This window comes from Lupinus angustifolius, chromosome LG12 (genome assembly GCF_001865875.1).
Source record: "Lupinus angustifolius cultivar Tanjil chromosome LG12, LupAngTanjil_v1.0, whole genome shotgun sequence".
NCBI lineage: Eukaryota > Viridiplantae > Streptophyta > Magnoliopsida > Fabales > Fabaceae > Lupinus > Lupinus angustifolius.
In genome coordinates this window covers 11,753,184-11,775,074 of record NC_032020.1, presented here as the reverse complement: position 1 = coordinate 11,775,074, position 21,891 = coordinate 11,753,184, and the positions used below count along the sequence as shown (strand labels likewise).

General features: G+C 32.3%; 4 protein-coding genes across 9 annotated transcripts; 1 reads left to right on the top strand and 3 right to left on the bottom strand.

Annotated features, from left to right (window-relative positions):
• Positions 877-1,657, top strand: LOC109362045 (dof zinc finger protein DOF1.5-like). Its single transcript, XM_019607618.1, has one exon. It carries the CDS (start codon positions 982-984, stop codon positions 1,453-1,455), a length of 474 nt encoding a protein of 157 aa, XP_019463163.1. The 5' UTR covers positions 877-981; the 3' UTR covers positions 1,456-1,657.
• LOC109361769 (olee1-like protein) lies at positions 3,393-4,673 on the bottom strand. Its single transcript, XM_019607309.1, has 2 exons — positions 4,447-4,673; positions 3,393-4,001 (listed from the first exon to the last, which is right to left on the bottom strand). The coding sequence occupies exons 1-2, from the start codon at positions 4,601-4,603 to the stop codon at positions 3,649-3,651; spliced, it is 510 nt and encodes a 169-aa protein (XP_019462854.1). The 5' UTR covers positions 4,604-4,673; the 3' UTR covers positions 3,393-3,648.
• Positions 5,392-10,202, bottom strand: LOC109362988 (14-3-3-like protein C). 3 transcript variants are annotated; one of them, XM_019609124.1, is made up of 8 exons: positions 10,034-10,202; positions 9,446-9,752; positions 9,276-9,363; positions 8,130-8,239; positions 7,854-8,002; positions 6,930-6,979; positions 6,797-6,847; positions 6,576-6,711 (listed from the first exon to the last, which is right to left on the bottom strand). In XM_019609124.1, exons 1-7 carry the CDS (start codon positions 10,104-10,106, stop codon positions 6,845-6,847), a joined length of 780 nt encoding a protein of 259 aa, XP_019464669.1. In that variant the 5' UTR covers positions 10,107-10,202; the 3' UTR covers positions 6,576-6,711; positions 6,797-6,844. The 3 variants fall into 3 exon arrangements, with proteins under 3 accessions (XP_019464670.1, XP_019464668.1, XP_019464669.1); XM_019609123.1 differs by having other exon boundaries at positions 6,509-6,847; XM_019609125.1 differs by lacking the exons at positions 6,576-6,711; positions 6,797-6,847; positions 6,930-6,979 and adding an exon at positions 5,392-5,403.
• On the bottom strand, positions 12,551-19,185 carry LOC109362465 (putative lipase C4A8.10). 4 transcript variants are annotated; one of them, XM_019608276.1, is made up of 11 exons: positions 18,846-19,185; positions 18,106-18,275; positions 16,954-17,021; positions 16,345-16,415; positions 15,956-16,222; positions 14,770-14,933; positions 14,631-14,686; positions 14,468-14,520; positions 13,285-13,453; positions 13,093-13,190; positions 12,551-13,010 (listed from the first exon to the last, which is right to left on the bottom strand). In XM_019608276.1, the coding sequence occupies exons 1-11, from the start codon at positions 18,942-18,944 to the stop codon at positions 12,909-12,911; spliced, it is 1,317 nt and encodes a 438-aa protein (XP_019463821.1). In that variant the 5' UTR covers positions 18,945-19,185; the 3' UTR covers positions 12,551-12,908. The 4 variants fall into 4 exon arrangements, with proteins under 4 accessions (XP_019463821.1, XP_019463820.1, XP_019463819.1 ...); XM_019608275.1 differs by having other exon boundaries at positions 18,106-18,247; positions 18,864-19,185; XM_019608274.1 differs by having other exon boundaries at positions 18,106-18,247; positions 18,846-19,184.

Below are 21,891 nucleotides of genomic sequence, written 5' to 3'. Positions count from 1 at the left end.
CAATCGAGATCCACTGAAAAATTGCCTACTGCCTTTTTAAAAGGTACAAAAAGTCAAGCCTATATCTCTTATTTGGAGGTATTCCAATTCATATGTATAATATATTTATCTGGTTGTATCAAACCAAATCAAGAAAAGTGGAATATACTATTGTAGTTATAGTATTAAGTTTCACAAAACATATAGGTCATTTCTCATATATTTACATAATTTATTGACTAGTTAAACTGAATGGATAACCTTAAATATAAAAGTATTGGAATGAATGAATGACATTCTATGAATAAAATTATCGGATATCCAGCTTTAAAAATATTGGTATAATCTCGTACACGTACTGAACTATAAAAAGTAGAGTCAAAATTCATTTTCCCATCAAACTTTCTTTTCCCACCTTTTGCACTTTGTAAACTATCTACCTGGATTGGACCAACGTGTTCACATTTAAGCACCGAACAATGATGACGTAGACCAGTGCTGTTTATAAAAAGTTCATGCCTAGCTTTTCATAGTATCATACAAATAAAGACATGACTTATTCTTAAGGATATTTCATTCTCTCTTATAAATCAATTAAATATTAACATATAAATAATAAAAGATTGAAAAAAATATTATTTTTATATTATTTATTAAAATCTAATTAGTCAGAAATTTTGAAATTGACATTCTTAGAAATAGATGATCTAATTCCATCCTTCAAACCCTTTTCACTTTTCACTTTTCCTTTTTCTTTAGTTGAATATGGCAACGTATGCACTTTATTTTTCTTAATTTCCACCTACGTTTTGGCGTCTATCACATGTATTTTATACATTGCACCCATACTTTATGTTTGTGCTAACTATTAAACACTTTAATTTTAACATTATCCTATTCCTATATGAATATATAAAAGCACTTCCACAATATCTTTCATCCCCAACCACATCCAAAACCAAACCTTCTCTATTGACAATAATCGACCAATCTCTCTCTAAAATGGGTCAAGAGAAAGATAGTGAAGGGATTAAGCTGTTTGGCACTACAATTACGTTGCATGGTAAACAAAAAAGCGAAGATAAGAAAGAAAGTGAATGTGAGAAAGAGAAGAAAAAAGTTGATAAGGTCATGGTTTGCCCTAGATGCAAGAGCATGGAGACAAAGTTTTGTTACTTCAATAACTACAACGTTAATCAGCCTAGGCACTTTTGCAAAGGTTGCCAAAGGTACTGGACTGCTGGTGGCGCCCTCCGCAACGTACCTATCGGGGCAGGCCGCCGAAAGGCAAAACCACCAGGTGGTTTTCTGGACAGTGGATTTTACGAAGAATCCACTGTCCAAAAGTTTGGTGTTCATGAGGGTTTGATTTTGGAGGAGTGGAAAGTTGCCACCGTGGACCACCATGATTACCGGCAGCTATATCCATCTAAACGGCAGAGGATCAGTTCAAGTGGTACTGGTCAACCTTGTTAAGGTCTTTCTCTCTTTCAATTTTTTGTATAGATGAGAAAATTATGGAATAGGAACTCTATTTTTCTGATAGGGTTGTGGGTTAATGGGAGATGTGTCAAGGGTGAAGGGTATCCTTGTCATTTTTCTAATTGCCTCATTTAATTCAGTCCTAATCCATATTTTATTGCATATGGTGAATGATATAAAATGTACAATATAATGATGCTTGCTATCCTTTTACCTGCTTTAAGAAATCTCATTACTAATTACCTTTGTTCATATTAAAATATTAAAAATAGAGTATAAAATGTTTTTGATATCATATTTATTGTTATATGTATTACTTTTATTTATTTAAGAGTTAATAATAAATAAGGGGAGAGATTTACTTACTTTAAGAGTAAGTTTTTTAAATTTATTCCTCATTTTAGCCATAAATTCTATGAAAATCCAATGGTTTGAATTAGTTAATAGATATAAATCATTATATGTTCATAAAATTAATGGCTAAGATGAGAAGTAAGTTTAAGAATAAGTGGATCTTCACCCAATAAATAATATATAGATTATGTAAAGTATAGCCAATATTTTCTCTTAAAAATTATTATATAAATATATATAATCAGACAAAATAATAAAAGAATTATATGATTGTTACTTTGACAGTTGGAGAATTTAGAATTATTTTTCTCTCTCTTAGCTTCCTGGTTTATCCCTTTATTTCTACCGTATGTGGTTACCATCAACAGTTTATTTAATACCAGATTTTTGTGTAACTTTGCTTTCTCAATAAATATTTGCAGCTACATGATTTGGGAGTCAAACTCAACATTGAAATTCAAAATAAATAAGTTTTAAGTCCATATAAGTAAATTTGATATTATATTTTTATTTAAAATTTTAAAATACATGGGTATATGAATGTTGTCATTCATATGCGTTTCATTTTATCCATTACTTACCAAGGTGGTTCTTCCATTACCCATACTAGTGTTTACAGGCACGAACTATTAGTGAATATTGTGTGATACGACATATTCAATTTTTATATATTTTATTTTTTGAATTAGAATGTATTTATTGTGTTCGGTGTACTTTATATTATATTTTGTGTGTTTATGATAATGTTTAATTTAAGGTGAGATATGTGGTTAATTAATGTATTGGTGATGGTTGCTTAGGATTATATAGTTTTTTTGTAAAAATTAAATAATGTTAAGGGCAAAATAAAAAATGAAAATTATGAGAAAAATTATTTCAAGTTTTGACTTTATATATAGTATAGATATTAGGGAAACTTTTCGAGTATATGATGACATTAACAAGAACTTCATCCACTAGAGTTTGAGCCTTTGAAGAACTTCATCCACTAGAGTTTGAGCCTTTTAAGAACTTCTTCTCATGCTTGTAGCAATATTGACATTTATTTAAGGGAACATGTTGCCTAGTCTGAATATTTTTAGAAATCCGACACAAACCCAAATGAACTCTCACACATGGATTTACAAACAAATGTCGTCCACAATCTTATGTACTATGAGCCTACATTACCAATTGGACCAATATTTGTTCGGCTAAAAGTAATAATTTAAGTATTTAACTAATATGATCATTATCAAATAATGATATTTTTAACATTATATATAATTTGATATTTTTATGAAGAAAACATATGCTACTCACCATTTCCAAGAGTGATAACCCTCATCCGATTATTTGGATTAGAACGTACTTGTGACGATACAATGTTTTTTTTAAGGACAACACAATAAAATGCAAAACCAAAGCTCTCCTGAAATATCAATGATATAGAATAAGCTTTTTAGTTTTTGGTACAAGACTCTATTATTAATTTTGTCGTTGTATCCTTTTGTGTGCTTTTCAACTTTTGCATGATTTTAAAAAGACACTATAGGATGATAACCTTAGGTCAGGGAAAAAATATCTGTAAAAAGTTATGTTGATAATAGGATTAGTGTAAGCTTATTACATACACAAAGGATGAAACGGGTACCCTATAGTCATCCAAATCTCACCCTCTAGAAAAAGTCCCCAATATACATTATATAAAGTACATACTTATATATTATTCTTATCGCACCAAATTAAGGATTAAAAAAAAGATTGACCTATATCATCATTATTCTTTTATGACTAAAAGGGATTCATTGATTCCTATATATGAATCACACATGAATGTTGTTATAAACTAGTTTAATCTAATTCATTGCCATCTTCTGAAAGTCCAAGTTCTTTGAGCACATCTTTGCAAACAGAAAGACGTTCTTTCTTCAAGAAACCAAGTGGGTTAGCATTGCGAATAGGAGAAGTGATTCCATTGTTTTTGGTGATGCTGATCATAGCAGCTTGTGCAAGATAAGACTCTTTATCAACCTCAGAACAATCTTCTCTTGGACTCTTCACTAGCACAACCTCACATGTTTCCTCTTCATGATCTCCATCAACCTCTACTTTGTAGGACCCTTTAGCATCTGTTGTAGCTTCCTTGCTGAATGTTACATTTTGGGATCCCTCGGTTTCCTTGCACTCCACTCTAACAGTTGCACCTAAGTAAATATCACCATGGTGCATCATGATTTAGATTTTAGATTCTTAATCATATATAGCTTGCAGTTATGTCGAAATCAATCATTTATGACGGGTTTTAAATCGTGGTCTACAAGTCTAATTGCAGACACATTTAACCGCAATTGTCTGCAATTACCATAAGTGTAACATAATCACCATCCTAATGACAACCACAATTTAATAGCTTGTATATGTCTTATGGATTGTACTTTTTCTAACCGTTATGTATGTGACAGTAAATTATATTTGTGGTATGCAATTTCAACTATATATTTTGTCCCAATTGCATTGCACTTCGTTTGGACATGTACAAAATCCAATATTTGCTAACATCACATTAAACTCATTTTAGAGTTTAAAGTATCCAAAATATTTTGCTAGGCAATAGTAATCGTATCAATGATTAATATGCAAATTATGTACCTTGCATGAACTCGCTAACCCTAGTGAGGAACTGGGTGCGACATGTGTCGCAGTAAACAGTGCCCTCGACAAAGAAGCGTTCGACGCCATTAGCGGAACCAAGGAAGGACAAGAAACAAAGGGCTGAGGCAACAATGATGGTAGTAGACTTTGCCATTGTGAATCTTAATTCTATTCTTCTTTGGTTAAAGGTTGGAGATTTTAGGAGGACTGTGTTCAAGAGAGAAATTATTATTGTCTTTTATACCATATATGATTCACGTTATTTTTGGTATGTTAGTTACTTATGTGAGGTCTTATTTCTTCATTGTTTTTCTGGTGGTTGAAATTGTTGTTTTGACCAGTTCATTCTTTCTCTCTTGACCTCTTTTGCTAACGAAATTTGAGATTATGTGAACCCGAAAAATGAGATAAAAATTCGTGATTAGTCATGGCAACTATAGTAAAAACTTTTCACACAATTTTAATGACCAAGAAGGACTATTATCTTGCTATTCACGTGTGTGGTCACAATTAGACACATACTTATGTTATTTTGATATTTGAAATTATATTCCAATGTTATTTAATAGTTTGTAATTCAATTAGTTTCACATATATGTGTGGTGCATGAATCAAGATTCTCTTCTCTTTTTTTAGTGAGAAAAATATTATTTTCTTATATATAAAACGATATAAGTGACATATCATATTAGTTTTTTCATTAGTTTTTTCAGTATCTTCAGTGTTGGAGATAATTCTTATTGTTGCTCCATTTTGCTTGGGGCTAGAATTCTTTACCTTAAGCACTTGCGCTGTGTTTGGTTACAAAAGAAAAGTTAAGAAAAGTTGAGAGAAGAAAGTGTAATGGTTTTATAGTTGTTTGGTATGATAGAAAATAGAGATAAAGTGAAAAGAAAATAATATAATTATTATTAGTAATGATATTTTTTGTATCATCAAGAATATTTCCTCACGCTATGAATAATGAACTAATCTCTTTCGTGGTGTATGAATGTCCCTCTAGCAGGATTTACATCACTAAACTAGCATCTTGCTTATTAATAATGACATGCATGTGTTAGTTTGTTTTATTTGAAATTTTGGGAAATTATCGACATTTATAAGTATGACTAACACGAAGTACGAATTACTTAAATATATAGAGTTAGCGACGAGAAAATATGTCACTAATTTTCTCGGACAAGGATTTTATTTCCTAAAGTATGTCCCGAATCATGTCATAAACCAATAAAAACATATCATGTCAATTAAAATAATTAAATATTTATTATTTTTTCTATTTTTATTTTGTCATTATTAGTTTGGAACATGATTTAATACATACTTTGGGACAATCCATCCCGATCCAATTTTTCTACTTACTTTCCTCCCAATATTGGAGATAAAACATAATAACAGTCCCACCATTTTTTATTTCCTTCCTTCTTTTCGCAACCAATCAATGGAAAATATTCTTTTCCTTCCTTTTTCATTCCTCTAACTTTCTATCTTTACTTTTTCACCCCAACCATACATATTGTTAAGGATAAGGCTAATTGCAGAGAATTTTGGAACACATTCCTTCAAAACTTTTAGATATTAGTGGAAGCTCAAGATTTTTTTTTATATTAAAACATATTCCCTTGCAAAAAGGTTTCTTGAAGCTTGAAGTGTGGATAAGTTATTCCATGTGATACTGTAGATAACTTATTTACAAGAATGGTTATAAAGGTAAAATTGAGTTTCAACATATATGATATAATAGTGTGTACATTTTCCAAGCTTTTAAACTCAGATAACTTTTACATGAAGGGGTATGTTAAAATATTAAGTCATTCATGAACATGAACTTAATAACTTAAAACTTTTTAGGAAATATCAACTTTGAGGTGTATGAATACCCAAGATATGCCTTTGATTAGTTATATAACAAGAACAATGAAGTCACTATGTGGGATCGGCTATATGTATCGAACAACGTCACAATGCTTTATCATAAATCATGTTTATAGGCAAAAGTTGATTTCTAAGTCAATTATGCAAAGAATACCGGTCAGCATTCCTTTGTGAAGATATATTATAAGTCAAAAGGAAACAATCTATTAAGTTACAGCCAAACACTCTTGCATCTAAACTACAGTCTCCAGTAGCAGTCTAGAGAAAACATGAATAGAATGAAAGGTATCCAAAGCAACCTTAACAATCTTCCATTTAGCCAAATGAGAAAAACCTTATGGCTTGCAATTTTCTAGGAGAACAAATTCATGTTCTATTACAGTACCTATAGTTTATAGCTAAAAGCTTTCTTGGAAGAGCAAAACTAGAAAGAAAAAACTACTGCCAAGAGTTCCAAGAGACTAATCTTTGGTATACACACCACAAATTCCGTTAGCCATAAGTCAATATCTGCATCACCTCACTGCAAAATATAACTTTGTATTGTTAAGCTAAAAATTAAAACACATACAATCTGGTAAGTTGGTACTCGGTACATAACTTACCTCTGCATCACCTCCGGCAGCTTTGGCAGACTCCACCTTTTGTTCATCAGCTGTAAAAAATTTAGGTAATTTATTAACCAGGGAAATCAGAAATACTGAAGTTGGGGTTGGCAGGACCATAGTAGTAACAAAAATAACAATAGTAGGGAACTAAATATGGAAAAATACCCAAAAGAATTTGAAAAGACAGTGAAATATCAGTATAGTATGAGTCCGTGATCCTGACCACTACTAAAAACACCACTTGATTTTTGGCTATATTTAGCTATATGTTTTCGTTTAATCCATATAGCCGACTCCACCTAGTGGGACTAAGGCTTTGTTGTTGTTGTTGTTGTATTTAGCTGTATATTTGATTCTTTGATGAGATCAAATTTCTAGCTGTTACTTTCATTGAAAGCAATTAACATTTAACAGTAACAGCTTGATATGATTTCGCACTGAAACTTTTACGTTTCTTCCATGTTGTGAGATTCTGATAATGAACATAGCATTCTTCAATTATTTGCTAAGGAGGAATGTTGACATTTCGCTAGAACAAATCAAGATCTAGTTCTCTGAGATTTATAACCATCTACTCCTTCAGGTCATTGTTCTAAAACACAATAAAGCAAGAACATCCATCTAGTCAACAAGGCGATCTATTCTGATAACAGCCACAGAAACCACTGTGATTAAACTAGTTTATGAACATCATCAACTTCTTTCCGAATAAACGAAACATCAAATGAAGGGTTCTGCAAGTTACAACAGCCTAATACAAACAAATATACCAAGCAACCCTAAATCATGACAAGTCGACAATCTCTATATGAAAAGGACATTCAATGGAATAAAAATAAAGAATCTTACATATTTCATTTACAGTAAAGACAAGACCAACTAGCATAGTGACAGATAACAAACAAATCCATTAATGATTACCTCCTTCTTCAGGGATGTCAGAAGTCCACAACGTGAGGTTGTCCCTCAGAAGCTGCATAATAAGTGTGCTGTCTTTGTAAGACTCCTCACTCAGGCTATCCAACTCAGAGATTGCTTCATCAAATGCTTGCTTAGCAAGGTGACAGGCCCTGAAATATGAGGAGCACCATGTTAAATTTGTATTGACATACACTTATAGCACATGGACAAAGGGTAGCTGGAATGTGAAATAGTAATACCATAAGGTAAAAAGATAATATTAGGCACACCGCGCACCTTTCAGGAGAGTTCAAAATTTCGTAATAAAAGACGGAGAAGTTCAAAGCCAAGCCCAATCTGATGGGATGTGTGGAAGGTAACTCAGCCTCTGCTGTAGTGAAAGCGGTCTGCAATATATATGAATTAATGACTAACATGAACTGGTGGACAAATAGATTTGCAACTTAACAAACAACTTCACATTGGTCACACTGGCTAGGTCTACATCTAAATGAATGTCAGTGTCACACAAGTACAACTGTTCATAGGTCAGTCAAAGACAGAATGTATAATGATAATGATTGTCATGATTGAAGAATAAGCACTACCCTTTTCGCCTCCACGCTCAATTTTCCTCTACCCAAATAAGGAGAAACATAGAACAAACATAAAAACTTATCAACTAAAATGATAGCATTGCTATATCAAATCAGGAAAAGCAAAGAAACAAAGAGTTCGGTAGCTACTTTCAATAGCATTAAAGTTGTGTTTGGTCGGAATAATGTGAATTGTTAACTAGAACGAGTAATGATTGGATGGAATGACGAGTAGTTCATATCATCACTGATGACTGATGAGTTTTGCCTCAAATAATCTACAGGTTGCAATAATAACATCAACATAAGAAACATATTAGCAGTGTTTTAATACAGTCCTGCAATTTAGTTTACATACAACAATCCACCACTAACTATTTCCATCAAAAGGGAAAAAGTAGACAAGTCAATAATGTTAGCACTTAGCAGTTACCATGCTTGTATGACCTTCACTAATTTTAACAGGCTAGAATAAAAAAATACCAATCAATAAGAATTGTGAACTAATAAATGAAAGAAAACATATTTCTTCTCTGGCTTCAGTTAACAAATGCATGCCAAATAACCATATAATCTGCACATTAAATTGAGGTCCGCAAGACCGCGACTGTAATTGGGGTCACAATATTGCAGTTTTGATGGTCTTCTCATACGCATTGCAGTCGCAATTGCGACCACATTTTCTGGCATTTATCCGCAATTGTGGTAGCGCAGTTTAATTACAACCACAAGTTAAAAGCTAAAACCATGATTCACGTACAATGAATATCAATAGTCAAGGCAGGTAACAAGCATTAACGTTTTATAAACCACATAGATACAACAGGTCTGAATAGAACAAGCAGACCTGGTATGCCTTCATTGACTGATCAGCAGCCTCTTTTCTGTCATCACCAGGCTTGAATTCCGCCAGATACCGATAATAGTCCCCTTTCCTGCAAACAACAACGGGGATCAATACAATCAAATTCTAAATTCTCATTGAGGTATATATTAATTAAGAACAAAATGGCTCACATTTTGTAGAAAAACACACTAGGTTCACCACCAGGACTAGAGGGAATAAGGTGCTCATCAATAACAGTCATGATATCACTACAGATTTTGTCCAACTCAGATTCCACCTTTTGCCTATACTCCTTGATTCTCTTCACATTCAGATCATTTCCTTTAGTTTCTTCCTTTTGCTCAATGGAGGAAAGGATCCTCCATGATGCTCTACGAGCACCCACCACATTCTTGTACCCAACAGATAGAAGGTTCCTCTCCTCAACAGTCAACTCAACATTTAGCTTCGCCACATTCTTCATAGCTTCCACCATTTCTAACCACGCACAAAAAAGGAAGACAAAACTTACAATTTACATTTTTTCTTCAAAATCCCAAGTCCAATATTCAAGAGAGTGTATAAAATCTAACGCAAAGTAACATCAAAACAGTATAACCCATGAATTGTTTTTACGGAAAAAAATGATCTTTATATGAATCATGAAGGTGAACACTGAAGATAGTGGAGATTCTCATTACGGAGGAATCAGGAAAATAAAATTGGTTTTTTATAATAAAAAAGTAAACTTTATGAAAAATGGGTGAGAGAAAAGGGACCTTCATAGCGCTCAGCTTGTTCAGCGAGCTTGGCGGTGTTGACGAAGGTTTCACGTTCTTTGGTGGAGGCCATGGATGATAATCGATCACGATCTGCAAGCTTTCTCTCTCCTCTGTTTTAGTGACGCACTCACTTTCTCGCTTTGTGAATTTATGTCTGATTGAAATGTTTTTAGTATAAGTACGATGTATAAATGTTGTCTCTTATTTCCTACGTTCAATGTGGTTTTGTATTTTTTTTTTTCTAATTTATTGTTTGATATTAGAATTATACTTTTTAGTGATCTTGTTAGAAAAAAATTCAAATCCATCATCAAAAGAAAGTTTTACTTGGTATTGTTTGATGTGCACTACATTATCAAAAGCAATAGCTCCAATTCTTCTAAAAGCGAAATATCATACAATAAGATCAAAATAAGTCATTCACATCTAAACTAACTATATCATCAATACACATATTACTCAAAATATTTTTAAAGTAATACAACTAATATGACACGCATAATAAAATAAATTCTAGGAATATTTATTATTTTTCTAAATTGTTGTTATGGAAGACTCATAATTATCTTGACAAAATGAAAACCAATAAGTGTATATTTAATTTTATCAATTTGAGAAAGTCACTCATAATTCAAGTATGTAACTTAATTAGGTCAAACGAACTTTGGGGCAACTATTCTTTCTCTAAATGATAAGCTGCAAAAACTCAAAACAAAATAAATTTGTGTACAGTCAAAAAAATAAAGAGGTATTCATCCTTACTTTAAGTTATTATTTTTTTGCAGGAAATATTTTATATTTTTTTATAATTTTCTTCTATGAATTTCTTTGATTACTAATTAAAATAAAAACATTAAATTGTTTAATTTATGATAATGATTTTTATTTAACACTAGAAGAATTATTAAACAAATATAATATGTGAATATAAAAAATTAATTACTATCTGTCCCCCACAAATTGAGAATTTTAAACATGCCCCTAAATACTAAAATTATTTACAATTGGATCCTTCTTAAACCATGTTGGCATGTTCAAATTAGTTGGGAAAATTCTTTTAAGACCGCACCGCTCGGTCATGGTCATGGTCGCGGGTAACAGTTCTCACGCACTATTCAGACTTCAGACTTCAGAGGGTGCTTGCAATGATTGGTGGGAATGAAATTTCAAAATTTCGTACCTTTTTCTTTTGAATATTGGTTCCCTGCTTTTTTGTGGGGTTTTCAATTGCCACTTGAGTAATGGCTAGTAATACAACATTGTTTTTGGAAATATTAATGTGGTGTTTTTTAATAATAATTAATAAACCCATGCTTTATGTTTTTAAAATTTAAAATCCTTCATAAGTATTAATTTTATTTTGGTGAATATAAGTCTTAAAATTTTAATAATATTGTTGAAGGACAATATTTCCAAAAAAAAGTTATGTAGTTCAAAGCGGTGTTATTAATACCATACTGGTCATCAAAACCGCTTAGGGTATTGGTATAATGGTATAGCGGTTCAACTGGTGGTTCACTAATTAAATCACATACCGGCAAAATTAAATATAAAAATATAATATATTATTATTAATGTTGAAAAATCAATAAAAATATCAATATTTTTTCAATTCATTAAAAAATTAATTTTAAATAAAAACTGGCCGGTATGACCAGTATGGTTCAATTGAGAACCGGTCAGTATGACCGATTTTGACTGATATAATTATTGTACTGTATGGATATTAAGACCGGTTCACCGATTGAACTGGCTGACACGAACCGGCCGACACGAACCGATTTTTATAACACCTTTTTATTATCTCACTGGATTCTTTCCTTTTCGCATGTACAAAAAGAAATATTTCTATTTTCATTATCAGTTGGCAGTTACTATTGACATGACAACAATGATATATACTTCCAAAAGGTAAAGACATACACCGATTGAATAAAAATAAGTGGCATGCACTAATTGATTAAAAATGTAAGGGGAGGCTAAAGCGATAATAATATTTAAGACTATGGGCGGTGGGGCATATCTAAATGATTAAGAACAAGAATTACCACCTTTCTTCAAGTGCATATTTGATTTGGCTTTGATTTATTACAGAAAAATTCTTCTAAAATTAGTACCTAAACCTTAGTAACATTATAATTAATTTTGCTAAATAAGCTACTCTAAGCATATATTAGTTCAATTGAATTATCAGTAACATCCGATAGTGGTTTATCGTCAAAGATTAAAAAAGACGCATCTTTGTCTACTGTTATACATTTGTCTAATTTGATACCATCATCCTGCTATATTTTTTTTTGTATAGCCAAATATGATTCGTAAGACCTGTTTGTATCATCAAAATCATAATAATTACACTATGCCATAGACGTCAAGTTATAAACATCAACTCCGGCATGTGAAAATAGAGACCATTCATTGGGTTGTGGTATATGTATATAACAGAAAAAGCAGGTGCATGTGACTAAGATCACAGTTCAGACCCAACATTGAAAATGCTAGAGACATAACAGGTTGATGTCAATGACAATTATAATACATGACAAGGACAAGACCTTCAATTTCAACTACATTCATCCCCAAATGCGAAGGTAGAAGCTCAAAATTGTAAGGCTTTTTGAAAATTCCAATAAGAATCCATGTCTATACCAGTCACCTTAATACTCACAAACCATATATATTTTTCATTGGCAGGAATGCATGATGATGCATCTCCCTACTAAGACGTTGAAGTAAGAACTACTATATGCTTGCAAGAAATTTGTTCTTTTGATAAGATGTTGTATGTTAATGGCTGTTAAAAGAATGATTTTTCATCTTGTATGGTGCAGTTATGAACATATTTCAGGCATTGTGAAATTACATACACTGGCTACAAGCTCGCAGTCAAAATTAATGACGCTTGTTGTCTTAAGCTGTCAGCGACGTGAGCAATCACTCCTACACCAGCATTGTGAAGCCATTCATTTTTCACCTGAAATCGAACGATTACTCAAGTTAAGAACTCTTATATATGATACCATCATCCTTGAAAGCAAAGTTTAGTGGCTAAGTACATGAATGTTGTTGTGAGCAAAGAAGGGCCAGAATGCTGAGTGAAAGCTGACGTCGACTTTTTTCCATCCCAACTGCTGAAGCCCCCGAATGATCTCCTCTGTTAAAAAAGATGCATAATGTGCTTAGTGGGAAAACAAAAGTAACAGAACAGATAATTTATATTTTATATTACTTTTGACAATAATAATCACCTTCCATAATTTGATGATACTCGACAGTATTCTGAGTATTGGGTGCATTTTGTGCCGCCTCCTTTGCTTTCACTGCTTTTGGAGGAAATTGAGGTCCATCTGAAGGAACCGGGGGGCAGTATTCCACATCAACCACATGCCTGTATCCATCTAATGATCGGCGAGGAGGCTGACAGTAAATAGAAATGTCAGTACTCTAGAAACAGTTATATATGGATATTTATCTTTCACATTTCAATTGTTTATCTTTTTCATGTATTGAAATTTCTCTCTTCCATGTTTCCAATACAGAATCTGTACTAAACACTGAGGAGGCCAGCACCTCGCTCTTTTACAACATTTAATAATTTCTCTTCCAAGTTGCAATACAGAACCTACACTAAACTAGGATGACACCACCAACACATTCATGGCATCTTAATTTCAAGTTTCAAATTTCAGTTTCTTCTGTCCATTTTTTTTATTCAAATGGATTACTGGACAGTCAAGAAAACCAGCATTGTATTTGATCAACTAATGCAGATACAACTTACAACTATTACCAAATGTATTTTTTAATACAGGCTCTAATCTTATGCAGATAGCCTGTGATTCTGCAGTGATAGTAAATTCCACTAGGAATTTCAAATTAATTATGATGAGCAAGGGAATGGCTACTGATGAACTGAGTAAACACAGTTAAAATCATCCTGATAATTAAAAATTCTAAGGCTCCACTCAACTGTTAAACTGGTGAAGTTCTTCTTCAAGTGAAAGAACATAGGTGCTTTTGGAAGAATTAAACTTAAATGAATAACACTCACATTTTTATGGCACATGTAATTTTCCTAAATCTGCAAAATCATACCTACTTACGATGTTTGACACAGCAAAGATGGGGAAAAGAAAAAATTCAACATACAAGATAGGGATATAAATGTAATTGATGATAGTTTCCCATTATAATCAGCTAATCCCAACCATAAAACAGAACATGTATACCCTGTTCTATTCCATGGTCAACAAACAGTATACAGAACAAATATATCCTGTTCCTTTGGCGCACCAATTGCTACCCAAGTATCTTACTGGTGGTCTATTTTTATAGTAATCATACTATTGGATATGAAACTATGAGTTAAATATTAGAGATCAATAACAACAAAATTTGAGAAAATCCAAAAGAAGAAATCATAATCTTCACCTTACCAAGCTCGGTTGCCCTCCTTATAGAGGATGTGCGCCACCCAACCATATCTAAATGAAGTTAAAGACATTACCAAAATTGAGGAAGATAGAGCCAAAAGCTTATTATTAGTATACCTAAACAGATTGTAAAAGCATAAAAAAACACATTGAGAGGATACGATCATATGAAACATTAGCATAAATAGTACGACATCTAAATGCTCCAAGTGCAGATCTACAAAACAGTAAATCTCATATGTACCAGATTACTTAACTGAAAAAGAATAGCAGTAAGCACATGTAAATTTCTTTACTTACAGAAACTTTGCATCTTCAGAATCTGAAGCCATTCTCAAAAGAAGAGGTGGCCTGTTCGGTTTACCATCAGTAAGGAACAACTGACTACCAGTACGGCCAACTACAAATGGAGCTATTGGTGCAGCAAGCTTTTCTAAGATTGGGACACCCAACAGAAATGGAAGCTGAAAAACATGCATAGTAAACAGTTAAAACAAGTCTTTATGGCCTGTAAATTTTATGCATTACATGACAAATATGAAATGAACTGCACAGATGAGACATCTAAACAAAGGGTTGGAGGGAACAATAGTTTAGACATGTTCATTCATATTTTTGTTTGATTCGAACTCTGAGGTCTCATTTATCAGCATTATTTTCTAGTTATGACTTCATGATTTCAAAACAAGATAACTGCAGATAAATAAATATTTTTACATATTGTGGTCTGTTTGTGGATACTGTAAATCCTACTGTGAGCTGCTCTCGTCATTGGAACTACTACTGAACAAACCCTATTAGCACTCCTATTCAATTCCCTCCTCTTTCCACTCCTTTCCAATTCTATTATAAAAGTTCTATGAAAGGCCTACGCCTATGCAATAAATAGTTTCGATATATAAATACAAGCATGGATAAAATGAAGAAAGAACTAATAAAGAAAAACTGATTTTCTGCAGATCCATTAATAAAAAAGAGAGTAGTTCAATCAAAACTTAACTCAGAGTCAATTAAAGGTGAAACAAAGGAAGAACATTTGTACAATGCAGAAGAGTGAATAAGTTATTCAGAAACAACGGAGCTGCAGGCTGTTTTGACCTCGAATATGAATAATTGGATTTAATTACAACAGCACATTATGAAACTACAATAATACTAAAAAGAGAGAGAGGAAAAATAATAAAAATTCCAATGGGCCAATGAGGAGGATTCAAATTCAAAGTCGTTTCAATGAATGGCTTCTGAGAAAAGGAGGAACTTCATTACAGAAATGGAGTTCAACGATGGAAGTTAGGTTAGGACTTTGGAATAATGGGGCTATTGCTAATGAAATATCAAGGTTTTACAAGGATATGATTTTGGAGGATTGGCCATCCAAACCCATTCATCAAATGGGCGAAGACAATTTTGAGTTTTGCAAAATAAGACAACACAAGGAACGGTGATATAGAATTATAGAGCATTCAATTAGAAGTCCATGACAGACCTGCCCTTTTCCCCTTACACCAAGATGTGGAGTTGCTAAAGTTATAAAATTTACTGGCTCCAACCCAGCAATCAGCCCTCCTTTTGAAAAGCTTGTTCTTTCAGAATTTTCTTTGGAGCCGTTCCCTGGATCGCAGGATTGGTCCCTACTATACGCGTCAGGTGAATAAAGGACCGCAATTGCATATCTGGTAATCAAGCCCCCTAAAGAATGGGCTACAAAGGATATTCTTTTCAGGCTCCTTCTCTTTTTAACAACTTGCATGACCTGCATCGAGAAAGGCAATAAGCATACACATGAAAAGGTTCAAGAGAAACTCCAAATTGCCTGAACTGAAATTGGAAGAACAAAATTTAGACACATAAATTTGCATATATCTCAAGACTCACTTCATCAGCTAATCGCTTTCCAGCTCCATCAATCCCGGCAAATGTCTTAGTGAAAGTATTTGAGGAACTTGCTGCAGATATTAAAATAAATTTTAAGTGACTTCTGGCAAGAAATAATTTTATACTCAAGCTATGCAAAGGAGAACTTTACACAACATTAAGACCAATATTTTATCTTAAATAGCTTAGGATACTACTTCCCAATTTCTACAAATAATTTTTCTCATGCATTAAATAAATAAATAAAAGAAAAAAGGTTCAGTGCAAGAGTGAGATTGATTTACAAGTCAGGTCAAACCCGGCAGTGTCCAACTATAACAAAGTAGATCAAGTTTGAGTTGGCTAAGGTTTCACAGCCAATCACCCCCAATACATTAGGCAGTCAATCAATAAAATTAACTGTTGTTCTGGTGTTTGATTTTTGACCACTTTATGCATGACATACAGACATACATTGTCCATCAAATAAAAACTGAGTCATCTGTGTAATTTCACAATGAAGCATATGTCAAAAGTAACAATTTAATCTAAATAAACTAAGAGAAATACGGTTCAAAGTTTAAACAAAATATAATGTATAGAACCACAAGAGAAAAAAGATGCACTGACCATATATTAAAAAGTTTTTTCCAATGCGCCTTTTCAACTCTGCTTCTGCATATGTCCAGTCACTTGTGCTGTATTAGTAAAAACTAAAAACATTAGTACAACTTCGTATGAGACTAAATTAAAGAACAAAAACCAAATTACCAACAGAAAGAAGTGAATATATGACAGATCCATTGCTGAAAATTTTGCAGTAAAAAAATGAGATAAAAGTGTAAAGTGGAGGGCACTTTTCATATGTCCATTTGCTAAATTGTAAGAATATAAATTGATTATCTTTACCAACTGAATCAGATTTACGATTAACAAGAAAACAAGAAAAGTGTCGTCTATTCATAAACAAGACATCCAATTATTATAATAGCATACGCTGGATCATCAACTGATTAACTACTTATTGGAAAGATGCAAAGAAGGAATAGACCCACTCATGCCTACCAAGTAGAAAAACTAGAAATAACAAAACTTTCGAATAAAACACAGTCTAAACTCTAAACACAGTATTGACATTAAAGGATCAAAAACAGCAACCAAGGTTGGTGAGTCACAAAAACTGTGGAATACCCTTTCAGTGCAATAAGACTTCTTTCTATTGTGGTCAACCCTAGCAGATGAAATACTAGCTAAGTACAATCTACTTAGCCTCTAGCTTTTCCTAAATCACATTTGAGCCTGAGATTAGTTGACTCTGATGGAGCTGCAAAAACAATTTATCCTTTGAACTATTTTTTCAAACAAATTTACTTCACATTACTTTCTGCAACTCTTGAGCCATTAAAAAAAGGTTTTCTAATGCCACCTAAGAAAGTGACATCTATAGCTTTTTGAAATGGAAGAATTACATAAGAGCTTATTTTTATTAGACAACAAAACAAAACTATGCAATTAACGAAAAAGAAATTTTCAAAATGAAACGAGTATCCACAAATGAAGACCATATTTATTTTCATCCAAGCTTCAATTGAATACCTAATCATACAGGACACAATCATACAGTACCTAATAATTTTCAGTCAAACTTCAATACAGTACCTAATCTTTTAAGCATTCAACACAGTGATTTAGCTTTTTACTCAGACAGATCATATCAATTCTTCACTCAAATTTTGACACAAATTATTCAAGCAGCTTTCTATTCTCTCAACATTAATATACCTAGCCAAGATACCATGAACAAGAACAACAATATGATCAGGTTCGTCATTCGAATTCCCTTTTCCAGGAATAGACTTTCCATGAGTGGGAGTAGTCATAGCTTGAGCTCTAAGGCCTTGGTGTCTCTGTCCACTGTTTATACCTGAAAAAGTTCGCCCACCACAATGCACCTATATTAATAGTGTGGTCAGAATGTTACAGTTATCACATGTAGCATTAGTGAACTACGACAAGTACTAGAAAGATTGAATTATTCGTATATAAATAGGAGTATTATGTTATAGCATTGTATCCAATCTAACAAATAAGTACTTTGTATACTGTCATACAAAATCGCATCTATTTATCTCTTTTACCTGGAAAATTAAAAACAAACAACAACAAAGTAAAACAGGGAGAGGCTATTTTCACTGCTAGAACTCTATAACCAGTTAAGGTCGCAAGGCAACGACAAATTTCCATCTTCAATTTTCATAAACATGCTTATGATTGATTATCTTCATTTTTTGTAATGCATAATCAAAACTAGTGTAAACTAAATGAACACAGAGAATTAAATATCAACAAACAATAACATTAAAATCAAACCGAAAATCAAAAAAATTAGAGATGAATTCCAATATAAAGTGCCTTGTACCGCATTAAACGATCAATCAGCAAGTAATAAAACCGCTACATATATTGCTTAACAGATAAGTCGGTATTTAAAAAGAGAATGAATAGATAAAAAAAAGAATTACAAGAAGGGAAAGTGAAACCAGAGTTGGAAGAAGAAGAAGATGATGATGATGATGAGGATGGAACATGAGAAGAAGAGGGTATGGTTGATGATGAGGCATGATTGTTGTTGCGTTTGAAAAATTGGAGGTTGTAGGAACAGCGCGCGTGAATGAACGGGGCGGTTGACATGTGTCGTTATATAAATAGAAATTTAGAATTAGAAAGAGAAAGAGAAAGAGAAAGAGAAAGAGAAAGGATCTATCGTCTTTCAATTTTCAAGATGAACCAAGCTATTGTGATTATTGTCCATCGTGTATTTCACTATCTCTGTGTGTTTGTGTGCAGTTTATTACTCACGTCATCATAACGTATTTAGGTAGTAGACGACACGCAATGCAGCAGAGGGGTTTGATTGCCCAATCCTCATAATTTAACCACTTTGGATACTTTTTTATATCCATTGGATTATTTATATTAATACTTTTTTAAGAGTATGTTAAAACATGTCTACGGAATGTTTAGTTAATTAAATCAGTATAATTTCTATATTTCAATTTTGTCGTTTCTATTATATAAATATAAAATATGCCTAAATAACATTTATGTAATTTAACTTATATAATTTTATTTCAATTCTATTTAGTAACCACCATGATATAATATTCATATTTTAATTTTATTCTTTTGTAACATCCCAATAATAATTACAATAAACATTTATGTATTTTTTTATTTTTTATCAATGTATCATTATTAATTCACATATTTTTCTACTTCTATTTTCTCTCTTCATCCCTCAATAAAAATAACCGACGGAAATGAAAAAATATTCAATGATACACTAATAATTATTAAATCCAATTATTACATTGTCACACAAAAAATTATGGAGACTAGCGTGTTGACATTGTCGTGTCTGTCAACCCGCTTTCCTATCGTTTGTAATGTATGGTTTGTATTTTATAAATTCAAATATAATTTTTTGACCTAAATTTACGGTTGAATTTATTCAATTGGTCTAATATTCAATTTTTTAAATACACTTTTAAAATAAGAAGATAATAAGGATAAAATAAGAAAATAATATTATATGGTTTTTTGGTAGAAATAAAAAGATATTGAGGGCAAAATAGGAAAACACAAATTACACCATAATGGGTGGTTATTTTGTATTTTCCTTTTATTAATAGTATAGATGAATGAAGTGCCAATGATTATATTGGAATATTAGATAAGGTTGTTAAAGTTTTATATTTTTTGGTACTTTAATAAAATTATATTTTGGCAGCATCGCTCATTGTAAGATTTCTACTTGGCTTGCCGTGTGTGATTGTCTTTTGGTATATCAATGGAGAAAGGGACAATTAGACAACAATACACACAATAATTTTATGTCCATAGAGTGTTCTTACATAAAAAGGATGATCAAAAGTTTCAAACACAAGTTAGGTGAGAGAGGGTTTGGTTCTGTGTTAGGAGTATCACATTAAGTTTCCTAGCAAACTATCGTGGCTGTTAAATTATTGAGAAAATACAAATCAATGCACACCAATTCATCAATGAAGTTGCAACCATGGGAAGAATTCCTCATGTCTATATGGTACAGCTAAATGGATTTTGTGCTGAGAGAACGAGAGAGCTCTTGTTTATGAGTTTATGCCTAATGGTTCTCTTGATATAAGCACACATTTTTTCACAAGAGGAAGAATTTATGAGTTTATGCCTAAAGTGATGATGATGTGCTCCAAAATGTTTTTCTTGCCGATCCTGAACCTCTCCTACCAGTACGTTTGCGAGTTTATTTTTAGAAAACAATAAAAGAAATAAAAATGTATCCTGAAATATATTTATGAGATGATTCTCAATCCTCATATTTCACTTCTTTTCTTTTAAAACCAACTCGCAAAATAACTCTAACTTAGCAAGGGATGTCAACAAGTCATGAAAATGGATTTGATGGCGTGAGCTATGCGTGGAGGATCAATTAGCCTGAGAAATGAAACGGATGCAACTAATACCAGTTATCATACACTCATACAGAATAGATAAGTGATTAGAGATGACAAAACGGACTGTCCGGCTCGTTTAGCCCGTGACTGCAAATGTCCGCAAAAATTTAAGCGGGTGCGGGCATGCCCGCATTGGCTTAACTGACAAAATTCAATGTTCTGCCCGTTTTAAAACGGGCTAACGGACTTGCAGACGGCCCACGGGCATTGTTGAATAATTAAAAAAATAAAAAATTCATATAATAAATGAAATTAAACTAAATAAAGTAGTTGAAAATAAAAAATTAACAATTTTTTTTTATATTTTATATGAAGTTTAACAAATTACATTAGATTACAATTTTTTTAGGGAATAAAAATCACATTACATCATAATTTATTTAAAATTTTCTTATTTTTTTCTTAAATTATATTTATGGGCCGCCCACATGCCTAATGGAAATGCCCGCAAACTTAGCGGACAAAACGAGCAAATAGACAAAAAATGTATGTCTTGTCCGCAAAGAAATGCGGGTTATGCAGGCGTGTCCGCAGGAAATGCCCGTTTTACCATGTATATAAGTGATGCAGTCTTTCATACATTTTTTTCAATGAAAAATGATAGTTATACATTATTGTACAGCGGTAAATGACATGTAAATAATTAATGAAAAATGTGTTGTGTGTAGTAGTGAATGGTAATTGATTAATATCCGAGTTTAGAAATGCTGTAATCAGCATAATGGAGTAAAAGTTTAGTGCAAAGTTATCATTGTTGTGTTTGTGTGTGTTTAATTTAAAAATTGTCACTTGCCTCATCTTAAAATAGGAGACTTGTTATTTCAACATAGAAATTATACAACTTATCACTTTCTACTATTATGTTCTCTCCCAGATTTTTTGCACTCCTTATATTGTTTTAGCTTCAAATTTTAAAGGAAAAGGTAGGTATGATCTATAGATTTTAAAATTAAAAAGTCTAAGTTTCTTGAATTGAAAGCCTTTCTTTTTGTCTTAAACTAAAAATCCTCACAAATATACTTATAAGACTAACCCTTGACTTTGGTGTAAAGTAACG